The sequence below is a fragment of the Misgurnus anguillicaudatus genome, chromosome 7 (genome assembly GCF_027580225.2).
Source record: "Misgurnus anguillicaudatus chromosome 7, ASM2758022v2, whole genome shotgun sequence".
Classification (NCBI taxonomy): Eukaryota; Metazoa; Chordata; class Actinopteri; order Cypriniformes; family Cobitidae; genus Misgurnus; species Misgurnus anguillicaudatus.
Window position 1 is genome coordinate 25,085,504 of NC_073343.2, and position 25,890 is coordinate 25,111,393.

The 25,890-nt window shown below is 38.8% G+C and overlaps 1 protein-coding gene across 3 annotated transcripts in view; it reads right to left on the reverse strand.

Moving 5' to 3' along the window:
* Positions 1–25,890, reverse strand: part of gphna (gephyrin a) — a 110,109-nt gene that overhangs the window by 19,498 nt on the left and 64,721 nt on the right. For 2 of the 3 annotated variants that reach the window (XM_073869640.1, XM_073869639.1), the window contains 2 exons: positions 13,960–14,002; positions 13,738–13,875 (listed from right to left, as the gene is read on the reverse strand). In XM_073869640.1, coding sequence (XP_073725741.1) covers positions 13,738–13,875; positions 13,960–14,002 — 181 coding nt within the window. Of the gene's footprint in view, positions 1–13,737; positions 13,876–13,959; positions 14,003–17,440; positions 17,504–21,957; positions 22,033–23,200; positions 23,243–25,890 lie in introns of all 3 variants that reach the window. The other variant, XM_073869638.1, reaches the window with a different exon arrangement.

Genomic DNA, 25,890 nt, shown 5'->3' on the forward strand with positions numbered 1-25,890 from the left:
CTGACAACCCAGCCTCAGTGAAACGGCAATGATTCCCCGCAGCTACAATACAACAAGCCTAGGTCTACTCAACACAGTGGAGCTCACATTTAGTTTCTAGGACCACAGACAGACCAAGTCCATATCAACTACTCAAAAAACTAAATCTACAGATGCCACAATAATGGGAAGTTCACACAGAACAACAAATGGAGTGTAACAAAACAAAGTTTGTAAAATAATCTGATGGTTCAATGAGTGTGACTATGTTAGCTTCAAGGACCTACAAACTAGTGTGCTCTAAAAAAATATCAAAATTAGTACTTGCTTACAGTCTCGTTTTTGCCAATGCGATTTTTATGACATATTCTAGGGATGCACCAAATGTTTAGAAACCGAAACTATTCAGCTGAAAATAGCTGAAAAGTTTATTTCTCAGACACTTAAATACAGGGTTCCCACTCAAAGTCAAATTCCCTGACTTTTACTGACTAAAGCCCTATTCGGATAGGATTAGTTTTACAGGAGTAGATGGCGTAATGTAATTTTACCACAGGACGTCTGTAATATTTATGGTCAATTCGGACGGGATTAGAAATCTCAGTAAAACATTCAGAAGTGGGAGGGGTAACCTCTCGTTGTCACGTGCACATTACCTTGCTTCTTGATATCAGATGTGCAAACAACATGAAACAGGCAAGAAAAACGCGAAACACTGTTTAATTTCAGTTTGGGGAGAACGTCAGTTTCAGAAACAGTTACGTGCCTCTGAGAAGTAAATTTGACTTAAAAAAAAAAAAGGTTTGTGTCGTGTTATTCAGGAACTGACTTGCCACTGACTTGTTTTTCCATCTTGAACGCAAGTAAATGCTTCTTTAAGCGCTTTTATATTTAAAAGAAACCCGCAAATTAAAAGGAAATGATGCGATTTACGTGTATATTTACAGCGGGTCTATTCGCACTGGATTAGTATTACCTGAGGTAATTTCTCCAGACCTTTTTACCGAAGGTAAAAGTGGCCGTAATCTTTACTGACATTGTCCGTAATGAATACTGACATGGAGCATTCGAACAGGACTAAAATCACTGAGAAGCTCTGACAAAAACTTGCTTTACCCCACCTCCCTATATAAAACTAATCCCATCTGAATAGTACTTAAAGGTGCAGCGTGTAATTTTTAGACAGAAAGGCAAAATAATATACAAAACTATATTATCAGGGGTGTACAAAGACCTTTCATAAAGAACCGTTATGTGTTTATTACCTTAGAATGAGATATTTTTATCTACACTGTAACAAATTTGCTGTAATTTTGCAGCTGGTTGCCAGTAACTTACTGTAGAAGATAAAGACTGAAAATGTTTCACGTTCAGTTAACTTTAAACAAACTGTTAACAGTAAATAACATACATGTAAAATCTACGGTAAGTTACTGGCAGCTAGTTGCCATACCCAGTAATTCTGTAATTTCTACAGATTTTTTTACAGTGTACATACACAGAGGGTCCCCTTACATGGAAGTCGCCATTTTGGGCCGCCATGTTTCTACAGAAGCCCTTAACGGACAAACTTTTTTTACTAAGTTGTCTCAGACGGTGACCTGTTTGTCCGGTGGTGGCTACAGTAGCTTCTCTATGTGTTTCAAAAGCGAGGGGTGAGCAGTGGAGTGAGCCGTTGGTTGCAATTTACAACCTCACCACTAGATGTCGCCAAAATGTACACACTGCACCTTTAAGGGCACGCTCACACCATCCAAACCAAATCGCGCTCAGGCGCGTTCGACCCCCAAAGCCTGGTTCATTTAACTAGTGTGATCGCTCTGCGCACGGGCTCGCGGTTTGGTTAATCGTGACCTGACCGGCTTGCAGAGGTGGGTGCCAGAACGCTTTTTTAAAAGGAGAGACGCCAATTGCGCGACCAATCACCTTCATCTGCCTTCTTAAAAATCTTCTGATGCGTGCAGGAGGGTTACGTGAATGTCTGAGTTGCACACGCAACACACCTCAGATCAACTAAGCAACATGATGGCATGTGAGAGGGCTGTGTGTCATCGCACACTAAATGACTCCAAAAAAAAAAACAGATTTGACATTACAATGGGTTCCAGTGTAAAGAGAGTACTTTACTTCCTGCTTTGTTCAAAACAATCGCATCCTAACGACGAAAGCGCGCCCGGGCTGGGTTCGATAAAAGTACAGTGTGAGTGCATGCGAGTGCGGGAGGGGGGACAATCGCGCTGGGGCATGGTTTGGTTTGGATAGCATAAGTGCCCCCCTAAAAAGCTGAATTTTCATGACCGTGAGCCTGGATAATGTTGAGTTTATAAAAATTTAGCTTAAATGCATAAAATGAATCACCAGTGCCAATAAACAACTGTTTTAGTTGTTGTCAGCGGAGGCTTGGATCTGGAAATGGTATTTCTTACGTCATAAGTTAACTTCCGGATGATAAATGGAAACTAAAATTTAAAGCAATAAACAAAAGTCTCTGATATTCCATGACTTGGACAAAAAAACTAGAAAAATTCCCTGACTTTTAATATCTGGAAATGACCTTTTAAAATTCCACGACTCGTGGGAACCCTGTTAATCGGACACTAAATGCTTCTACGCGACATGTTTGCTGCATTTATACCAAGTGTGGTTGCTATTTGATCACGTCATCAAAAAAAGTTATAGTTCGGTAACATTTATTTAGGCTGTGTCTCAAACCAGCTCCCGAGGTGATGAATCAGTATATCGTGTATGCAGGTTCGGGCACTGGTAAGGTCCCTAGCTCACTTCACATTAAGACACTGTTCACTTATTTTCCTGTGACAAGACTGCCTAAGTGCGTTGTGATAATTCACAGCTGTTATTCATCAACAATGGGCAAAAGCAACATCTCTCTGACTTTATTTTTGACTTTATTAATTTGTTAAAGTATATTGTGAAAAGCACTTTCATTGTTTTCTTACAAATCCGTAAATAAATCATTTTAAATATTAACTAGATTGTGGTCCCTTTGTGTCTAGCAATGTGTGTTTATATTAAAACTAAAACATTTGTCGCAAATATAAAAAAATACGTTGTCGCATTTTATGAAATTTATTGAGTTGGCTCGCATGATTTTCGCTTGGAGAGCTTTAGAAAAGGTCACGTGATTTCCAGTAAGGGAACATAGGGACCATTAATGCTCACTGGTTTTTGCTTGCATTGTGAGAATTTTTAAGGAACAAATGCGATTATGGCATCACTTAAAATGGCCCCTTTATGAAAGAATGGAGAGATGAGGGAATGAACAGATGTGTGACAGATGAAGAGCTACAGGCATGAAAGATGAAAAACAACAGACTACTGAACAAGGGGCTGATTGGGACACAGTCTTGGTCTTTTCGATCAAATTTATTTGGTCTTTGGACCGTTTCGAACAACAAAAATACTTGTTTTGCTATTTTTGGCAGAATAGTTTCGGTTGCCGAACAGTTTCGATTGCCAAACATGCGGTGCATCCCTAGGCATCTCATCATATTCCTGATGAGTTAAACTGAACAACACCACTTATTTAAAAAGAGGGGAGGAGCCACTCAATATGCCCCACACCAACTTTGTGTTTCAGTGGAAATTACGCCAAAGCATTGACCGAAGCTGTGCGTTTCAAGGCACTGCAATGGGTCTTTAAAACTGTCATTGACACATAAAATGCAGGGCATCATAGTAGTCAAAAGCATCAGTTAAGAAACATGTTTACTGTAAATATACCAAGAATTAAAATTAAATGCAATGTGTAGAATTATTGCTCCGCATATTGAGGGATTAATCAAAATTGAATCGTAATGTGTAACGTGAAATATGCAGCAAGTTTGTGCCAGAGCAAAAGCATGACTGCCCTCTTTGTGACCGTCTTACTAACCAGTTGAGTAGTGTGCCTCCGTTCTTCCCAATCGGTTCTGCTTTTGGTAATGGAAAAATAAAAATATAGATTCTTATGTTATTATTGCTACATAAACTTTGACTAGCACACCATTTCTAATTCGTCTATGATGCACGTTCGCTATTCTTAATTCAAAAGAGCGCACACACAGCCTGTGTTCGTAAATGATTTTCATATCTGATTTCATATCTGCGCCTTGCTGCATGCACCGCATCAACTAAAACGACCCAAATGAGGTTTAAACTTGATGCAAACGCGCAGCCTTTTGTCTCTCAATGCTTGTTGAATACTTACATTTGGTTTCACATTTAAAGGGATAGTTCACCCAAAAATGAAAATAATGTCATTAATGACTCACCCTCATGTAGTTCCAAACTTGGAAGACCTCGGTTAATCTTTGGAAACACAATTTAAGATGTTTTATATTTAGTTCGAGAGCTTGTTGACGCTTCATTGAAAATCTACATACGGTATACAGTCCATGTCCAGAAAGGTAATAAAAACTGCAGTGGATGACAGATGACGTACGACATGCTGACGTGTTATCTGGTGCGCCCCAGCTCAGTGTTGTTTTTGGCAGCCCTTTTAGTTTTCGTTTTAGTCTTAGTCTTTTGGACGAAAATGCTTTTAGTTTTAGTCACATTTTAGTCACTTGTAAAATTTATAGTTTTAGTCAAGTTTTAGTCGACGAAAACGCAAAAAGGTTTTAGTCAAGTTTTAGTCTACGAAAACGCAAAGAGGTTTTAGTCAAGTTTAAGTCAATTTTAGTAAAAAGGTATTTTTTAACCAATGAATTTAGGTTAAAAAGTGTGATGTATTTAATACAATTAAAATGTGCATTAAGGTTGTCCCTGAGGGCTTGCCGTTGTTTTAGTCGGTGTGCCTTCTGCGCATGTCATAACAAAAAGTTATGAAGAAAAAAGTTTAGCCTAATATACCATCATGTTGAGTTTGTGTGTTACGCTGAGACCTCGCTTATAAAGTTGAGAAACGCGTGCCTTGCCTTATTTAAATACACCACAAAAAGTATTGGAAATGGGCTTAGGTTTGACAAGCAGATACATATAAAACCTGAAGCTTACCATGAAATGTGTCACAAGCCGATTGTCGAGTAAAATTGAATGTATATGATATCTTAACAGCGTGACTTGTTAGTTACCTTTAAAAAATATTAGCGTAATGAGCCTTCAGGTGCCGCTTGAGATTGGTGGTATTCTTCCCACCTAGTTTGTGGCCAGATTAACCGTCGTCTCCCAATATGCATTCCGTTTTTCTTTCTGATGGATTATACTGAAAGTATGTCCATAAATCATCTCGTCGTTTCCGTTTATTGGCGTCACCGCTACGGTCCTTCGAACTCGCCACAGCCGCAGGTGTGTTGTTGTTGGAAATCCTGTGCGCGTGCGCGGCATGGCGGTCGCCGGGTGGTGGGCGTGAGCGTGAGTGAGACTGTGTTGAAAACAAGGATAGAAAGCGGCAGCATTGCTTATACTTTTGAGCTAAAAACAGACAGATTTCACGCAAAATAGGCAGAAATGACATGCATTATGAACGTCAGACTTATAATCATTTTCGTTCCGTCTCGTTTCGTCAACGAAAACTCGAAAGCGTCTCGTCATGTTTTCGTCATCTTAGAGACATTTTTAGCTAGTCATCGTCGCGTTAGCGTCATAAAAAATATGTGCGTCAACGAAATCATTTCGTTATCGTCATCGTTGACGAAAACAACACTGCCCCAGCTGTTTGTTTTTTTTGGGGGGCGGGTTTGTGCGCCCAGGCTTCGTTTACAGTCTGAGGGACACGCAGACTGCAAGTTTGAAAAAAAACTTGTCTAAAAAAACTTGTCTGAGGATAACACGTCACGTGACTTTAGTCTCGCGCATGAGCTTCACAACAGGCGCGGAAGAGAAGACAATGCTGAATAAAGTCATCATTTTTGTTATTTTTGGACCAAAATATATTTTCGATGCTTCAACACATTCTAACTGACCCACTGATATCACATGGACTACTTCGATGATGTTTTTGTTGCCTTTCTGGACATGAACAGTGTACTGTATATGGATTTTCAAAGAAGGGTCAACAAGCTCTCAGACTAAATATAAAACATCTTAAACTGTGTTCCGAAGATGAACGGAGATCTTGCGAGTTTGGAACGACAAGAGCGTTATTAATGACATTATTTTCATTTTTGGGTGAACTATCCCTTTAAAACACACCGAAATTCCATCTAACCTTTTTGCTAATTTCACTTGGATGAAATGAGATGACACATTCAATACATTTTCTAAATTAAAACGCAAACCGATTCGCAATTACTGTAGATATTTTCCAAAATCGCACATCCCTAGTGCCACAAACAATAATACACTGCAAAAATAAGGATTGTTTTCCACCAAACACCAAAAACGGTCTCATTTTAGCAATGCTAAAATACATAATATAGTAAAACTATGAGAAATACTAAAGAAAACACTTCAAAACAAGGTTGTATTTGTTAACATGCTATTGCATTAGCTAACATGAATTAACAATAAACAACACTTTTCCAGCATTTTCTTTACATTTTTAAAATCAAAATGTAATCAAATCAAAACAGTTAAAGGTAGGGTAACAGATTTGATCCTGAAACATTTTTTGTTATGCTGATTAAAAGTCTCCTTACATCCTGATAGTAATCACTGTGTTAAGTTGTTTAAATGTATTTGTAGAAATTTATGTTATCTGTGAAAGGCGTAGGACCAAAAAATGTTAAACAAATCATAGATTTCGGTCCGAATGGACGTTTCCATTTTTGTCCCTCATACGTAAGCGTAATTTGAATGCCAACTGCGCAGCAAGTCCACGCAGACACCATACGTCATCGGCGCGTTCACGTGAGCTCACCTCCTGTCTGTAAACAGTGAGAACAGCAAACTTTTCTGCTAAATTGACAACCTACACAGGAGGCACAAAACTAAAGGCATCTTTTATAACAACAACAGCAAAAACTGCCTGGATCAGCAAGAGCAAAAAACGAAATGAACATTGCTAACTTTACTGCTTTACCACGAGATGAAACAGCTGCAGGAGCTGCAAAGGGTCTGAAAGAGTCGTTGCACTGTTTATTTTGGTAAGGTAGGTATGCGATATGTTTGTATTGAGATGGATTCAGATATTCTACTTTGATGAAACATTGTGTTGCTTATGAAATTTGTGTTCGTTTACGGATTAGCGTAACGATATAGTTACTACGTCTACACAACCGAACGTGTGCTTAAACTAATTCTGATGTAAACCAGTTGTTTGGTTATTTTGGAAGTGTTATTCACTTTGTACTGCAAAGCTGTCTCACTGCTGAATGAGAAATGAGATGTGACCGTCTGATCTGTGCGTGTTCATGTGTTTTGAAAGAGGCGTGACTTTGGATGGCGATTTGACTTGAGGGTGGGATCGGGATTTCATTGCTATGCGGCTACCGTTAGCATTTTTCAAAATGTGTTACCCTACCTTTAACATTAGTTAGGGCACAATAAACTAACATGAACTGCACCGGCATTAATCAACATGAACAAATATTAACAAATGCTTAAAAACTATATTGCTTATCGTTGTTTATATTATCTAATGCATTTAATAATGTTAACATACACAGATATACTGTATATATATTCTGTACTAAAGGAATACCAAAGATATATCTTACAGATAAAGCCTTAAAGGAACACTATGTAGGATTGTGGCCAAAACTGGTATTGCAATAACAAAACTTGTGGCTAAAACTGGTACTGCAATCTCACAACTGGTGGCCAATACACAAAATGACAACATAAACATCAGTTGAGGGCTGCAACTCCACATTTTAAATGACAATATCCTGGACAGACCACTGTTGTCAGTGATATAAGTATTTGAAATGAAAATGGTTTCTTAATGTCTAGTGACATATCAGGGCCATTTTATGATTCATTGATATAAATTTCTTACATACTGTTCCTTTAACCATGTTTTATAAAAAAAAAATGCTTTCAATATTTTTCTTTGGTATTAACTAGTTTAAGCAAAAAGGTACTTAAGGCCATGAGAAATTGTACATTCAGTAACAGCTTATGACTACATTCTGCTGCTTTTATCAACATACAGAAGCCACGACTACTTTCACAATATAACACTCATCCGAACTTCACTTTTTATGTACCCCAGATATACTACAGATGTACTGAAGTATCTCTAAATATACTGGTTATTGTTCGTAACAAAAAAGTAATTATCAGCGGTTGGTATTTTCAGGAGCATTTGCTTGCCACCGACATCCAACAGAACACACAGTTCTCTGCTTATGCTAAATGGCCAATCTTCTCCAAGGCCGAGTCCATTTATAAATCTTTAAATTCATTTTATTAACCGTAGTGACAGAGAGACGTTTTAAAACATACACCCGCTCATAACTTACACCCATCTTGGTGCGTGAACAACGCTATTTCAAAAATTTATGAGTGACATTACTTGGCTGGGTAAGGATATTTCCTCTATTTACGCTGATCTGAACTTGGTCTCCATGTGCTCGCACTGAGCTAAAAATCCATCACTTTTATCTGTCATGAAACAGTGAGGCTCTCCGCAGGGTTACTGATGGATCGAAACTTAGTTTAAGGCATTTGGTGGTTTTGTAAAAAGAGGTGATGTATGAAAAGTGTGTTAATAGAATGTTTGGTTTAGGTATTTATGTGTATTTTTTGATTTACAATGCTTTAAAAATATAACATATTTAGCGATTATTTTTATATAGTTTTCTAAATGTGACATTGTTTAGTGTACACCTTTTTGTATTTTTACACAAGCACACGGATGTTTTTAACCTTTGTGCCATGTCTTGTGTCATACGCATTGTGTTTTTCTAAATGCTGTGGCTTTTTTTTTAGGTCTTGTTAAACACAAGCATGCTATGTAAACACCCCTAAAAACAATACATTTCATTATTACCAATTAGGCACAGCTTTTTTAAAGATAAACAATTAGTCAGCTTTGACTGATGGATTTTTGCTAGTTTCCATAGCAGTAATAATGCAAAATGACAAAAGCCATAGAAACACCAAATTTTGATCAAAAAGCTGAGATAATTGCATTTTGTGAAGGACTTTTGATAGAGATCAGATTCAGAGCGATCCTCAAAACTTACACGGACATACAGCTGTTTGCCCTAGGGCGATACTTCCGGGTTTTATAAGTAGCGGAAGAGCGCCACCTGGATAACCAAGAACGCAAGAACTAGTGGTATTGCGGAAAGCCGGAAATACTCTTCATTGGCAGGGAAGCGTTTTCTCTTAAAGGTAAGATATTTGCAGTAATATATCCCAAAACCACTAGTCTGGTGTTATATATTTTGTCCAGCTGATTACTAACAATATCTATAATGTTTTCAACTACTTGGAAATTATGAAAAAATTCCTGCCCTAAACAGTGACACGGGGCAGTGCAGTCACCTGTAAATGACGTTAATATCCACGTTACCCTTTGTTACCACCTTTGCTGATGTAAAAACCACATGACAACAGTGTCGTGGACAAATGCGGAAGTAATAGCGTCTGTCGGGCCACTCGCTTTTTTATGGTAAGTTTGTTCATCTGAACACTTAATTCTGTGCTGTGTTAACAAACCATCAATACGATGGTTACGGACTAATACTGCAACATCTATGACTAACAATTGCGTTTTGAACATTACATGAAACCTTACATAATGAAAAAAAAAACTATGTCATCAAACACAACATTTATAAAACTTGATTACTTTACCTCATGTGTAACATGATTAATCGTTCCCGTCTTATTGATGGCCATCAGCGTTTGAGTTAAAGACAACAAATCCCATCAGTCCATGCTGCTTCAGAGCATCATTAAACTACTTCATTGTTATTGATTTGATCTGGCGCCCTCTAGCGGCGCGGATAATACAAATTGCATCTTTAATTGTCGTGTTAATGGCGGGGAAAGAGTTAATTCAAAATGTTTTTTACGCTAGTTTGAGGTAAGTGCGAATAATGGGAGATGGAAACGCATTTGCCAAATAAATTCTGACGTAGCAAACATTAAACCCACGGGACTGACTGTCTAGCTGTTTCCGCTGACTTTGTCTTTACCATATATGGGGCTTGACGTCGTCTTAAAGGGATAATTCGGACAAAAATAATATTAAACCCATGATTTACTCACCCTCAAGCCATCTGAGATGCATATGTCCTTAATTTTTCAGACGAACACATTTTCAGTTCTTTTAGAAAGTTTCCTAGATCTTTCAGTTTATAAAATATAAGGATATGGGTCAACCCTCCTTCAAGTCCAAAAAATGTGCATCCATCCTTCACAAAAGTAATATCAACCGGCTCCAGGGGGATAAACAACGGCCTTCTGATGGAAATCTGCGTGGTTTTGTTGTAGAAATATGCATATTCAAAACTTTATAAATGAAAATAACGCTGACACTTTCTCCTGAATGTGGACGCAACTAAGATTCTTTAAAATCACAGGAACAAGTAAAAAGTTGCACCACTATTACAGACTAAATCCAACGTCACATACTGCCCAATATGGTATTGTCTCATCCCAGATAAAAACAGTATGTCAAAGGTGATTAATGGGCATACTATTTCTAGTGGACTGTCAATGGATGGATTCATGCATGCAACGCAAGACAAGCAACAATACACTGACACAGTACCATTATGCGATTTTAAAACCAAATATTCTTCAACTGTATTACTTCAATCACATATTTTACAACTGCTGGCACAACATGCTTGGCTAATTTTTCAAACCAAATCTATGAATAGGGATTAAGCCATGTCCAAATCCGTTTTTTACAATAATACAGTATGCAACATCTCATAGCAGTTACAAACTCTCTATCGCCCCTTGTTGGACTGGAGGTGAAATGGTGCTATTGCATGAATGATAGCCATCCCACAGCATAATTGGACCCTGATGAGCACTGGGCATGCTCAAAGGTGCGCGCCGGACATGAAGGTGCTCACTGACCTGTGCAATACTTGGGGGTATGGGCAGCCCTGGCCAAGGACCTCCTCTCTGCCTTTGCTTCAGGGCCAGAACAGAGAGGCATTTTCCTCCAACTGGAGCCAGTCTGGCGCCAGACGCCTTTTCGTGCCGGAGGGGCCATGTCACCTGGGTTGGGCCCTGCCAGACGCACGGCATATTTCACTACCACAATCCCCCACCACATGGACCGAAATTAATGTCCAACTCACTTGGTGGTATAACTGACATCCACATGCAGGGGTGACTGCTATGTGTAAGTGATGGCCGTGGAAACCAAAGAAGATTGTATTTGTAAACCAAACAGAAAGTAGAAGAATAGCCCTCCGTGTCTCGACCATGAAGTAAATTTCAAAACAAAACTATGGGATGCAATCTGGCTTGCCGGATTGGTCAAATTCTGCATTTGTGATGTCCGATTGAGGGCCGTGAGCAATAGAAAACCTTCCAGAGCTTTTATACTGGGTTTGTGTTGTAGGCAGCCACATAGCTGTTGGAAACTGATCACAGGATAACCGCAAATGACATCAAAGCTTCAGAGGAGGTCAGGGAAACAACAGAGGACAAGAATAAAGCTGAAAGAATGGAGGGATGAGGGAATGAGAGAAAGAAAGAACAGATGTATGACAGATGAGGAGCTACAGGCATGAAAGATGCAAAACAACAGAGCAATGCTGAAAGCCTGAAAAGCATTGAGAGTATGGCAACTACAGTATGTGCCTTTAGCACTTACTGGCCTATATACACCACAGACCAACAACCAATGGTTCATTTAAAAGCAAAGTATTATATCAAGGGACAGTTCATTCAAAATCAGTTCTTATTATTTATTTGCGATCCTGTTGTTCTAAACTCATATGATTTTCTTCAACAAAACACAAAAGGAATGGTTTTTCATGGTTGTTCACTAGAGATGGACCAATATTAAAAAAAAATTACCGATAGCCGATTACCGTATTTTATGGACTCTAGGTCCCACTTTATTCATAGTTTGGCTGGTCCTGCGACTTCTAATCAGGTGTGACTTATATGTCAAAATTATTTCATATGAACCAAAAGAAACCATTACGTCTACAGCCACAAGAGTCTGCATTCTGCTCCTATATTTATGTAATTCAATGGATTCGGTGATGCAGAATGACTTGATTTGACTTGTCGTGTTAATTTAGCCTATTCAGCTTCCCAGGTATGTTTGATATGCTATTGTGTTCAGTGAATAAATGGTAATGTTACGTTAACATGTACGGACACCTATTCAGCCTGCTGTTCTATTTGCTATTGTTTAGTTGAATAATTTGGCTTTTCAGATTAAATGTCTGTTCTTGGGCTTGGATTTTGTGAAATCATTTTCTAAATTAATGTGACGTATAGTCCAGTTCAACTTGAATATGTTTTTCCTCTTCAAAACGCATTTTTGACTGATGCGACTTATACTCCGGAGCGACTTATAGTCTGACGATACTGATAGTTTAAAGGTTATTTTAACTTAAATTTCTGAATGTTATTCATACATATAGTGACTATTAATATTGAACATAAAGAGCCATTCACACTTTAACGCTAACGATATTAGCGTCCACATCACCGGACAATAACGATAACTTCGTTAATTCGGTCACATGTGCGCTAATTGCGAAAATCACTTACCTTCAATGGCATTAATGAATACTGCATATTTCCGGTAATAACAACTTTTGCAATTGTTGTTGACATGTCACTAAATGTGTAAATATGCTGTTCTTGTTGTATTACACAGCGGCTATAACCAGCACATGTCGTCAACACGCTGCGTTTTGCGCAATTCTAAACAGTTTGTGTAATCTTATATCTTACCTTTTAGGGCTGTAACGATTAATTATGTAAATGCGCATTCTCTCAATTAATGAATTTTAATGAATTATGGTGAAATCCTGGCACATCCAAAAGCCAGATGGCGCTCTCGTGCAGAAACTCCAATTGTGCCACAAAAGAAGTACCATTACATCCACTATTCCAGCCTAAAAGAATATTTATATCGCCGTTCTTCAAACTGTTTAGGTATTGTAAAGGTATTTTCATGATAATAAAGAACATTTTGAATTAATTTGATTAACGAGTGTTGCTTTTTAAATGCACGTTAGGCTATACTGCCCTACAAAGGCTAAGTGCAGTAACTACGCAAACACTGTTACTGCAAAGCGCCGCCATTATTGTTTACAATGCGTGGAATGGTGTGCTGTGATTGGTTAAGCGGATTTATTGCATTCTGCAGAGAGGTAGGACTGGAGTTTGTCGCGGTTTGGAAAAAAAATATTGGAATATATTGGATTTTGCGTAAATTAAGGAATTGACTTTTTAATACTGACCTGATACAATACTGATTTTGGCGGCAACTAATTAAAAAAAGCAGTTTTTCGCGTTTTAGAACCAAACTCTTCATCGATGCATCTCTAATGTTCCCCCTGTTTCTTTTCTTTATAGTGAGCTGTGGCTGTAAAAGTAACATAAATATGTATACTTAAAGTTTCAAAATGTATACTTAAGGTGCCCGTTTTGACATCAATAGTTTGAATATATGAAGTTTGAATATCCAACAAGTATTACAATTACAACTACTTTTCTGAGATTTTTGTACTTCATTTTTTGTGATTGGACATACAGATCACGGTCTGGTATTATTTTTACCTTAATGTATACCAACTTTTAAAAGTATAAAGACTAACATATTACCTTTGGAGAAAAAAGCTATAAATGCATATAATAGCTCATGAAAACGTTCCCATCAAACGTTCCCGGTGTCACCAGGGCTTTGGTCTATGTGGTATAGGCCAGTCTTACCTCTGTAATTGATGATTTCGGTTCCCAGGACAGGAGTCATCTCCAGCACAGTGATGAAGGCTTTGTCCATAGAAGTGAGTGGGAAAGGGGACATGCGGTGTCTCCGAGCTACCTTAGTGATGTCCACTGCGCTGTGACCTGAGACCAAAGTCAAGAGTTTACACACGTTAGCATGCGCTCGCAGATGCATGCTTCACTAATAATGCACAATCGGTCACCCACTTGCTCTTAAGATGTTCTCCTTGCTGCTGCATCGCGACTGGACCTACACATATAGAGAGACAGAGAATGAGAGGAAATGAGGAAGAGAGAGAGACGAGATTGGAAAAGGAAATAAAGAGAGAGAGATGAAGAGGGTTAGAGCACAAAAGGAGCTTCATCCTTTGTCCAGGAGTGTTTGCATTCCACTGACAGGATTCTTTCAGATCGAAATGATCATCTACACATTCAGACGAAACAACCAAATGGAACTAGTTACAGTTTTGGAAAACAAACAAACTGAAAACAACATTTTCAGTCCTACTGCCATTATTATCATTATCTTCATGGTCTTGATATAGTGCACCATGGAGAGTTACGTAGCATAATGTATCATTCTAGTACCCAAAACTTCTCAGTTTCAGAAGAGTTTTAATTATAGCTAGGGCTGCAAACTTTAGGAATTTTGGAAATATGCCAAGTTGGAAACTTAAGGAATTAAAGGGAATTATTTGTAAATTTAATCAAACTGTATACATACAAACATTAGCTTCCTTGATCCGACTCGTCCCACAACTCCCATATATTCCCGTGTAATTTCCATGAAAAGTTTCAAAAATATTCCTGGAATTTTGCAACCCTAATTATAGCCAACATTAAAGTCAACGTGAAACAGAAATTAAATCCCATTTTACTTCAATAAATTAATTTTTTTGAAGTATTTAGAGCACGACTTGTTTTAACCATTATAATTTGCTGGGATAGCACAATGGAGCCATTTTGCATATTGATGTATCCAACCTGATCTCACGAACCTCCATAGTATATTCACAAAATACCCCGCCAACTCTTCCGCGGCACCGCCACGGATCCCCGCACCTCTCGGTGGCCGTACCACGGACTTTCCTCTCCGTGTCATTGTCACGTATTGGTTACTGAACTGTTTTGTCCTATTTTCTTACCATTGCCGCTTCGGTTTAACGTTAGAAAATGATATGCTTACCCAAACCCAACTCTAACCCTAACGCCAGGTGACAATGGTTTAAAATTTAGAAAATATAAAAGAATAAATCGTCGCTGCCCGATGAAACTCACGTATGTCCAAAACCGTTAGTTTTCAGGAAGTGAAAAAAACACCGTATATCAAAAGCAGTTAAATGTAGCGTTGTCATACTTGGTACGGCATATTTACATGTAACCATATTCTTGCCAGTGTAATGATATAATCCACATTTTACCAAAATTGAGTTTAAATGGACATGCGTGCATATTTTACAGTAACTGTGGTCGATACGCGTTCTTCCGATCATTAATTAGAATGCCTAAGTCGCGTTTCATATTGACAGATGAATACGCTCAGTTTATTAAATAGCCTACGTCTTAGTTAAATACGCTTACTTTATTTAATATTAATTATAAGTGTATTAAATGTCTCTTGAAAGCTATGAAGGGACAATGAATCAATACACTGACATGGTAATGCTTGACAGCAGGGGCGTCAGTTTGTGTTGAAAAGTGGTGGGGACAAAAGATCAGATAAAAAACATTGCAGGACGGGGAAAATATTGAATAACGGCGCATCAAAAATGAGCATAGCGTAGGCTAGTCAACAACAAGAAAATACTCAGCATAAAACCCTCAACAATGTCGACTGCACACATGTAACAGTCCCTGCAACACCAGCTCAACCGAACAGTGCCAAAGCACCATACCGTAGAAAACAGCAGCGCGTTTAGTCAATGATTGCAATGAATTTCATTACATATGTACAAGAAAACACACCATAAGCATACAACGCAACATATGTGACCCTGGACCACAAAACCAGTCTTAAGCATCGCTTGATTTTTCAGAACATTTTAACCAAACTCCTTCAAAAAGCGGTGGGATGTCCCCAGCGTAAATAACACTATGCTAGACAGATACTTTGTTTGCACAGTCCTACCATAATTTAGTCACTCCTAGACGTACGTCTGGCGTCTGGTGGATTGTTTACCTCGATGAAGGAAAGATATTGTCTCACAGGTTATGTTTATTCGGCTATATCCAGTGCTGAGCTTTGATGAAACTTTACGAGACCGGCGAAACGCTTCACAGGCGGGAGATACGTGGCGTGATTGACAGCTTTGACACCAAATGGATATACGTGAAAATCAGATGACATGATTTCACAACTTTTCATTGGCCATTTAGGTATGTGACACATAATGTATACGGAAATGAACCTGGACATTCAATCCGTCGAAAAAATCTCAAAATCGGCAAAATGGACATACGTGGTTTTCATCGGACAGCCACGAAATAAAAAAAATAGTATAAGCCAATACTTAAAGTGACATCCTAACGCAAACAACAATTCTAACCCTAAACCGAAGTGACAATGGTTTGAAAATAGGAAAAAGCAGTTGAGCAACCAACCCGTGACAATGACACGGAGAAGAAAGTCCGCGGCACGGCCAAGGAAAATGCGGAGATCCGCGACAACGCAACGGAAAAATCAGCAAAACACTCCGTGACCACACCACGGAAGTCCGTGAGAACATGTTGGATGTATCCCAGTGGTTGTTTTCTTTAAAAATCAAACATTATTTGCTATTAATACCTTTGTGTAATAATGCCGTAACTAAAATGTTAATTTTAGATATGTGTATTAACGAAGAAAAGGGTAAATTTTGATTTCATGTTGACTTCAAGACACTCACCAAGTGATCCATATACAAGACACTCCCACCCATCCTATTGACTTTTAACCACTTTTATGCTGAATTTCTCACAAATTGACCCATGAATGTCTATAATAATAATAATAATAGCAAATTAATCATACATTTAGCTATACTGTAACTGTCAATCTACCAGTACATACAGTAAATATCATAAAGTATGGAATTTCCTTTAGGCCAAGAGTAATGGTATGAAAGGGCAATCATTTTCCATGCAAAACAAATACGCAAAGACTTGAGGCTATAAAAGTTTATAAAAATTAGTTAAGTCTTTGGATTACTGCATGAAAGTTTTGTGTCCTTTGTAATGAAACGCAATGCCCCTGGCCTATAGGTGGAGACATACAAGCAAGTCCCAAATCCTTTCTACTCACGATCCAGTTACGACAGACTAGCACCAACACAACAAATCAATGATCGACACAGAGCAAAGAAAGAGAGAATCAGAGAGAGAAAGTGAGAGAGAAATGAGGCGCAGCTGACACACAGCAGACGGTGAGAAAACACTGCGTCTAAATGGAGATCAAAACGTAAAAGTAACAGAAACCATAACAAGATCTAAGAAACAGAACTCAAGGTCAACAAGAGACTCCAACACACCAAACGTCTAATAAAACAAAGAGCGTTAGATAGAGCAACGTCCACAGACAAGATCATGAGAGAGGGCAGGAAACAGACAAGGAAAAAAGAGTGTGAAGCAAGGAGTTTGGACTCCTGACGCAAAGCAGAGTTTGCGGATGGAAGCAGCTCCTTTTTTTTTGACACGGGTGGGGAATAGTTACTCGCGAGTCGAAGGTCCTATGGTTCCTGCGATCATCTTTGAGCCCCTCCAGCCTAGAGTGGAGCTTCGGCAATGAACAGAAACAAAAGGATTTACAACAGACAGAGCAAAGGAAAAGCTTTGGGAGACCAAAGAAAGAAAATAAGAGTTTCAAAGACAGCAGTTGCTCAGTTTACACAAAACAAGCCGAGAGATGACAGGGAACGAGCACTGAGGAGGTGATCTGATTGGACGATAATTCGGCAGTGGGCTAATGTTTAAAAGGGAGGTGGGTTGTTATGCCAGCCAGCCAGGAAGTTAGCACAGGTTAGCGGGGAAAGGGCTGCGGTGAGGCACAATGTCACTCAGCACAGTTAGCGGAATCACACAGCACATACTGCACTTGTGGTCCAGTCATTATTTTTTGTTAGACAAAAAAGGCACTATAGTGTCATAGGTGTTGAGTGTATTTGTGCAGATGGCCGAGTCAGAATTTACATCACATTGATTTAAATTTCTATATGAGGTCTGAAGGGAGTATGAATGTGCAAGTGGGTGAATGGGGAGATTACTGTCAGGAGGGTTATGGGTGGATAGATGGGTAGATGAAAAACAACATGACTGATTTTACATTTACGCATTTGACATCATACACACAGACATTTTTATTTAAAGCGACACCATGTAATATTTCAACCTTCATAATAAATTTTCAAGACCCTTGTGATAGTACATTGACTTTAAATAGGTTGAATGACATGTCTACCATAGCCTGACGGGGTCTGTATCGCTTTTACTCGTACTTTAAAACTTAGGGTTTCTGGTAGTAACCAGAGCACACACAAAAAAAACTACAAAATTCGACTGCTTTACGGCATACGTCACTTCCTCAACACAATTTTTTATTTACGTGAATTTTGCTGGAGGCTACTGAAGGAGTGTAAAGAGCAACTTCTATTATGTGATTCTGTGGCACTGTGTTAGTGTCACGTACCTATGACACGGGTGACCCGGGTTCGATTCCCCTTTAAGGCAATTTTTTATATAAACTCACAATCTTGATTCATACATAAATGCATACATTAAAAAGTAAACCATGGCTGATTTAAAGGATTCAGTGAAATGAAAGTACTGCTTACAAGCTGACCAGTCCTCGCACACAAAGGATGGAAAGTGATGCATCAGCATACAAGCAGATGAAAGCTGATCCCTGGTCAGTGAAATGAAGATGGAGTAATTGGGGAAACAGCAGTGGGCAATGAATTCCTAAGTAAGTGTCAGGACCAGCATAAGGAACGTAACCAATCAGGAATGATTGATAAGACAGTGTGTGAACTAAGAACTGCAATGCTAGCGAGTTGTTTTATAAGCTATGAGTCTAGAATGGGACTCTGTTTTAAAACTTAGTGAGCTGCCTACCTAGACAACATGACTATAAGCATCATTTAAATGACTGCGCAAATATTAGACAGTAGCTACGTTTACATGCAACCAAATAATCTAGTATTGATGGCTCAATCATATTGAAAAGCCTTCACGTAAACACCTTAATCAATACGATTGAGGTCGATCGGATGCAAATTTCGATTGTATTGAAAGGGGTGGTGGTGTAGTGCGATCTGTGATCCGATCATCAGTAGAAACTAGGGCTAGGACTCGATAAAAAAAATTAATCTAATTAATTAGAGGCTTTGTAATTAATTAATCGAAATTAATCGCATTTTAATCACATATAAATATTTGACCTGAGAACATTGAGAAGTTATTTTTTTACATGGATTTTTAGTATACCATGAATACTGACTGAATACATAAGCTTAAGCAACAAAATATTGTTTATTTTTGTTCAACTAAGTCGTTTTACTCGGAGTCGGGCTAATGTCCACGCTAGCTGCTATATGTTTTGTGTTTTTATAGTGTGATAACGAAAATATAACGAGGCTTAAACTAACTTGTGTGTTCTGAGCAGGTGTTGTCAGTGAACAGGCTGTAAACTGGAAACATTCTCTAACAGCAGTCAAGTTGTCATTGTTTGTGTCATTTGTTGTAACATTAAAACAGGAGATCAGACTTACTCTGTGCTGCTTAAAGTGATGCTCCGAGCTCCATTCCTCTATGGGTGTGCGAGGTTATGCTTTTTTATTGGTTGTTGCGTTAAATCTTACCCAGATACAACAGTGCTATTTTCCGATTGGCTATTGTGTAGCTTCTTTCTTTATTTTTTGATTGGCTGATAGAACTCCAGGGGAGACGAGCTTGATAGAGAGAGCAGTGAGGCCAGATACATTTTGAGCGCTGAAGCATATTAAATATATGATAAATAGGTTTTAGTGTGGCTGGAGTGCATGACTAAAGACTGAAAGCACGGCTATTATCAGACCAGCCCTCGCAGCCTTAAAACACTACCGGCCCACCGGGAAAAGTCCCGACTCTCTCGATTGCCACTCCGCCACTGCACGGGGCCAACCAAAGCGAGTTCATCAGCTTCTTCATTCATGTTCATTGTGGTTTATTGTGGTCTGAAGTCATAAACGCTAGTTGGTGCTCCAGTATAATCGGTCCGCCGAAACTCATCCAATAAGAAATGTTCCGCGGTGCAAAAATAAGTGCGATTAAAATGCGTTTTTTGTGTAATTAATTAATATTAATAACGCGTTAAAGTCCCGGCCCTAGTAGAAAAGTTTGCATGTAAACGCGTGAAATGTAGTATTTTCTCAGTCGGATGCAAAAATACATTGTGCACATGCGTAGAACATTTGTGTTCAAGTTCACGTCTTAAATTTACCTAATTTTTACGTATCACATAATTCTCGTCAAATAAACATGCAATAGCAAGGCTATGGCAACACGCAATATTAAGGTAATGTGGTCACGCGCTGTACATATTTGCAGCGTCCGTGTGTACTTTCATAACATTAGGCTACATAAAGCAATAAAATAGCATTGTGACTTTCAAAAATTGTGTTTTCATTGCCTATATCTAAAATTTCTTAAGGAAATTTTTTGTTTATTTATCTAGAGATTCTGTGCGCTGGGTTGCGTTGCCAAGTCCTCTGTTTTTTTTTCGAGTTCAGATTTGGGCTACTGTTTAAACGGTCTCCGCGGCTTGGTTGTTGTCTGCGAAAGTATTGCATTCATTAGTTATTGGTTTTTGGGCTATGAATAGTCATTGGGATGCTTTTAGGCTAGTTTTGAATGTCCATTGGGATGGTTATGATACGGGAAGCTGGCAACCTTGGCTGTGCGCTTGCGCAGACATTCGGTGGCTACACAAAGCAAGAAAATAGCATTGTGACTTTAAAAAAAATTTTCATTGCCTATATCTGAAAACTTCTAAAGAACGACTTTCTCCAACTCAGCTTTGTACATTTATCTAGAGATGCTGTGCGCTTGTTGGCGTTGTCAAGTCCTCTGCTTTTTTCGAGTTCAGATTTGGGCTACTGTTTAAACGGTCTCCGCGGCTTGGTTGTTGTCTGCGAAAGTATTGCGTTCATTAGTTATTGGTTTTTGGGCTATGAATAGTCATTGGCATGCTTTTAGGCTAGTTTTGAATGTCCATTGGAATGGTTATGATACGGGAAGCAGGCAACCCTGGCGGTACGCTTGCGCAGACGTTTGGTGGCTACACAAAGCAAGAAAATAGCATCGTGACTTTCAAAAATTGTGTTTTCATTGCCTATATCTGAAAACTTCTTAAGGAAATTTTTTTCCAACTCAGCTTTGTACATTTATCTAGAGATTCTGTGCGCTGGGTGGCGTTGCCAAGTCCTCTGTTTTTGTTCGAGTTCAGATTTGGGCTACTGTTTAAACGGTCTCCGCGGCTTGGTTGTTGTCTGCGAAAGTATTGCGTTCATTAGTTATTGGTTTTTGGGCTATGAATAGTCATTGGGATGATTTTAGGCTAGTTTTGAATGTCCATTGGGATGGTTATGATACGGGAAGCTGGCAACCCTGGCTGCGCGCTTGCACAGACGTTCGGTTTATATAGAATGTACATTTTAATCAGATTGCAATGTTTAGGGTACATGTAAACTGCATTTTCTTAATCTTCAATCGGATTAAATTCAGTCAGATTGACAAAATGTTATGCACGTAAACATAGCCAATGTAGTTAGTAGTTAAATTACTGTGGTGTTGGGTATAGTAGATAATAGATATACATTTCTGACCACCACACCAAGTGTATTGCTGTTATCAAGTGCTGTGTGCCATGAACACTGTGACAAGTTAAGATTAGACTTTAAAAAATATGTTAAGAGCTGCATTCATTTTCATTACATTCTGCTATGATTAGCAAACACCACATTGTATCCGGTTGAAACATTCCCTTGGAAGTTAGCTTCCAAATTAAGCAGTATCTAGAAAAGGCAGCTCACTAGTTTTTCAAACAGATCTTGAGGAAAAAGTGCCCTAACACTCCAATTTTTAGGATGTGGCCGCAAGCAAAAATCGGAGAGGACGCTTGTGCACGCTGGCGTGTGTGATTGACTGAGTGCTAATAAATGGGAAAGTTAGGGGAGAAAGGGAATATCCGTTTACCTGGTCCAAGGTAGAGTACCTTGACTTGAGTGTGATGACCTCATCCAGGTGAGCCCTGAACTCTCTCCGTGAGGCCTGAGGGAAGCCACAGGACAGTAACTCACCTGAGACAGCCATCCCCATTAACATACATACAAACACACATCACAGTAAACACAAACACACACACACACAAACGCACAATCTATCTACGGATCAGCTAACCCTGGGATGAAAAATGTGAGGGGGAAGAAAATGAAAACTCAAATCAAAAAATCCTTGCGGTTACTACATGACCAAACGAGAGGAAAGCAGGGGTAGTGTGTCTTTGTATGGGATGCAGATTTTTCAGGGGATTTCAAAGAAAAAGAGACCAATCAAATCTCAAATCTAAATCTTGTTTCCGTAACCCGTAAAAACAGAAGTGTTACGTTATTATGTTACGTAGTGTTACACTACGTAACAGAAAATAACGTTATTATGGGGTATACTAGGTTGGTGTCTTGAGGGAGAAGAGAGTATTTTAGATACATTTGTTAAAGGACCCATATTATGTCCTATTTACAAGATGTAATGTAAGTCTCAGGTGTGCCTGGAATGGGTATGTTAAGTTTCAGCTCAAAATACCCCACTGTTCATTTGTAATAGTATGCCCAAAATGCCCCTATTTGTGGGCGCTGTTTTCATGCGTGTACCTTTAAATGCAAATGAGCTACTGCTTTTGGTTCAAAATACACCTGATTTCTGTGAATACAGTCTGGGAGTTTAGTATCTTTAGCTGCATAAGTGCTAAAAGTGCTAACAAACACATTTAGAAAAGCTTTTAGGTAAAATTAACCAGTCAGTCAGTGGTTGTGGGCGGGGCTGTGTTTGTGTGACGTCACATTAACAAGAGAATCAAAGCAGCATGTCTAATGAGCCTGCTTTGGTTTAAATGGGAATTAAACACACATTTATGTCCAAACACATTGTAAAAATGGATTTTGGATAATATGGGCCCTTTAAAGGTCATGTGTTTATATCAGTTAAAACTCAGACTTCAAGAGTACTTAATGAGCTGGAGCCATCAACAGATGAATTACACACAGTCAAGCACACATACACGCACTAAAACTAGAAAATGTTTTGGAAAAAATGGGCCGCGGATGAGACAGAGTTGCCAAATAGTGATGAGTGAGGTGTGTGAGCAATGATTGGCTGAGTCTTAGAGAGGGGCGTAGTTAGTCGCTGGGAGATGAACAGTGCTGTGTAAAACATGCTGTACCTCTGTGACACTATAAGTGGATGAGCAGGAGGTGAGCCGGGCCTGGTGCAGGGAGAGAGGGAACAGGAGGGTTAACACTGCAGCCACAAGCAAGGAAAAAACACACAAACAGCATTCCCATTATGACAGAGGTACATGGGCAGATGCTGGCCGTTACTCTACATGAAGAGGTAACAACATCAAGACACCAAAATCCCACTTCATTTTGTATGAACTAGGGCTGCAACTAACGGTTATTTTCATAATTAATTTATCTGGTGATTATTTTCTCGATTAATCGACTAATCGGATAAAAAAACTTCACTTATAATAGCTAAATAAGGCACTAAATTAGGGTACACACTACTACACAGTTTTGCTAGTATAATCTTTTTGATTTTAATATTTTAAGCATTAAAAAAACTTTGTGCAGTTTCTAAACAGTAAAACAACTTTAAACGTAAAAATATAAATAAACAAAAAGTGATACACATAAGTTGTTACAGTAATAAAAACTTGGATTTTCCCCTTACTTTAAACAAATGCTTGGTTTGTGGTTCATTACTATTTTTATGAAAAAAAAATATATAAAAAAACAAACTCACTTAAAGGATGAAATTAAACCTTTATTAACCAGAGTTCCTTTACGCTTTTGCTTCCGTCACTGTCCTGTTAGGTGGCCATTCAAAATCAATTTAAAAGCATTTCAATGACTATTCACAGACCAAATACCAAAAACTAATAACCCAAATCCTTCCATCTCTAACCCGCAGAAAAACATCAACCTACGAAAAGAGTTTAAATGTAGCCCAACTCCGAACTCTGCAGAAAGGCAGAGGACCTGGCAACGCTGCCTTACTTAAACAAGCTGGTTGCGTGGTGAGAAGCAGCACCAGCATGTGCTGTATAAAGTAACAGCTCCTGACTTTAATTATAACTGTCTGACGGTGGTGCGGGAGCATGTGTTGTCAGAGTTGACAACGAATTTCTTAATCGATTATTATCGATTTTATCGATTCATGGTTGCAGCCCTAGTCTGAACTCAACTTGCACAATCATCAAGACCCTTAATATAGTGGAAATCTATTGAGGAAGTTAATGCAGTCAAAACTGTGTTTTAGTTTCTAATGCTGTGTTCACACCAGCCGCGGTAGAGGCATCAAGCGCAAGTGATTTTAATGTTAAGTCAATGTGAAGACATGTTGATAAGCGTCTGGACGTCTCGCGCCGCAAATGAGGCGTTTAGTGCGGCGCGGTAGACGTGATTCTGCCTCGTTTGCGCGAATGGTGCGAATTGAGCGTTGCCGCGGGCAACGCGCGAGTTGAATTTTTTTTACTTTGGCAGAAAAAGGCGCCGCTTTAACCAATCAGTAGTTTGCTCTAGTAGTGATGTAATCACAGGAAGCGAGCGGAGTCGCAGAAGCCCCTCCCATGACACAAATTTCCACGTGAATGTCTCAATGACTAGAATTTCACATGCGGCTTTCACGCGCAAATGAAGCGAGTAAACTCAAAATGTTCAACTAGACACGGTAGACGCCTCAAGCGCAGTTGGTGTGAACCCACAGTAATATGCTCCTAATATATTTGCACATGTAGGGTCCAAAATTAAGCATTGAAAAAATCTCTCATAATTCTCAAACAGGACAAATCTCTCATCTTTGGTTTTTGCATCTTTTGGTCTCGTGGCAAAACACACATGATATGCACAAAAAAAAATGTTTTCGTTTAAAGGGGACATATCATGAAAATCTGACTTTTCCATGTTTAAGTGCTATAATTGGGTCCCCAGTGCTTCTATCAACCTAGAAACGTGCAAAAGAACAATCCTGTAACTTAGTTTTGGTAAACCACTCACTGCAAGCATGTGAAAAAAACACGTCATTGAAATCTGGCTCCCCTTGTGATGTCATGACTATCCAACCACAGTACTGCCATTTAGTGCAGAAATCAGCTCATTTGCATTTTAAAGGACACACCGCAAAACTGCACCTTTTTTCTTACACCTACAAAATTATCTGTATGGTATTTTGAGCTAAACCTTTTCATACGTACTCTGGGGACACCAAAGATTTATTTTAAATCTTTAAAAAAGTCTTGTGAAATGTCCCCTTTAACATCATAACTGGCGTACCATGTGTTTGCCTTAATTCATAAAATTAAGCCACAAAGACAAAAAAATGCAGGCTAGCGCATGATGCTACTAGTGACCCAATGACCTGCGCTGTTTGCTGCAAGTTTACTTTTTCAAGAAAAAGTCACAACAAAACTTGTAATTTTATTTAAATAATACAGAAAATATTATTTAAAAAAATTGACAGATAAATTCACCTGATATTAGCAATTGTGGCAAGAAGCTAATTTTGGACCCGGTGTACATGTTAAAACAGGTGATAAAATGATGCACCTGTGAAAGGGTATAGTGAGATGCAGGATGAATAAGTGTTTAAATAAAGAAAACAGGAACTGTGGTCAAAACTATGATAATGGACATTGGACACGCACACACTTTTTGAATAATCAGTGCCTGTCAAATATAATAAGTACACAACTGTGCATGCAGAGAGAGAGAGAGAGAGAGAGAGAGAGAGAGAGGAGAGAGAGTAATGAAAAAATTAAATTCAGAGGCACTGCCAAATACAATATGTATCTCTTCCAAAACTGTTACACACCTGTCAAATTCAATGACAGGGCCATGTAGTAATCACCAC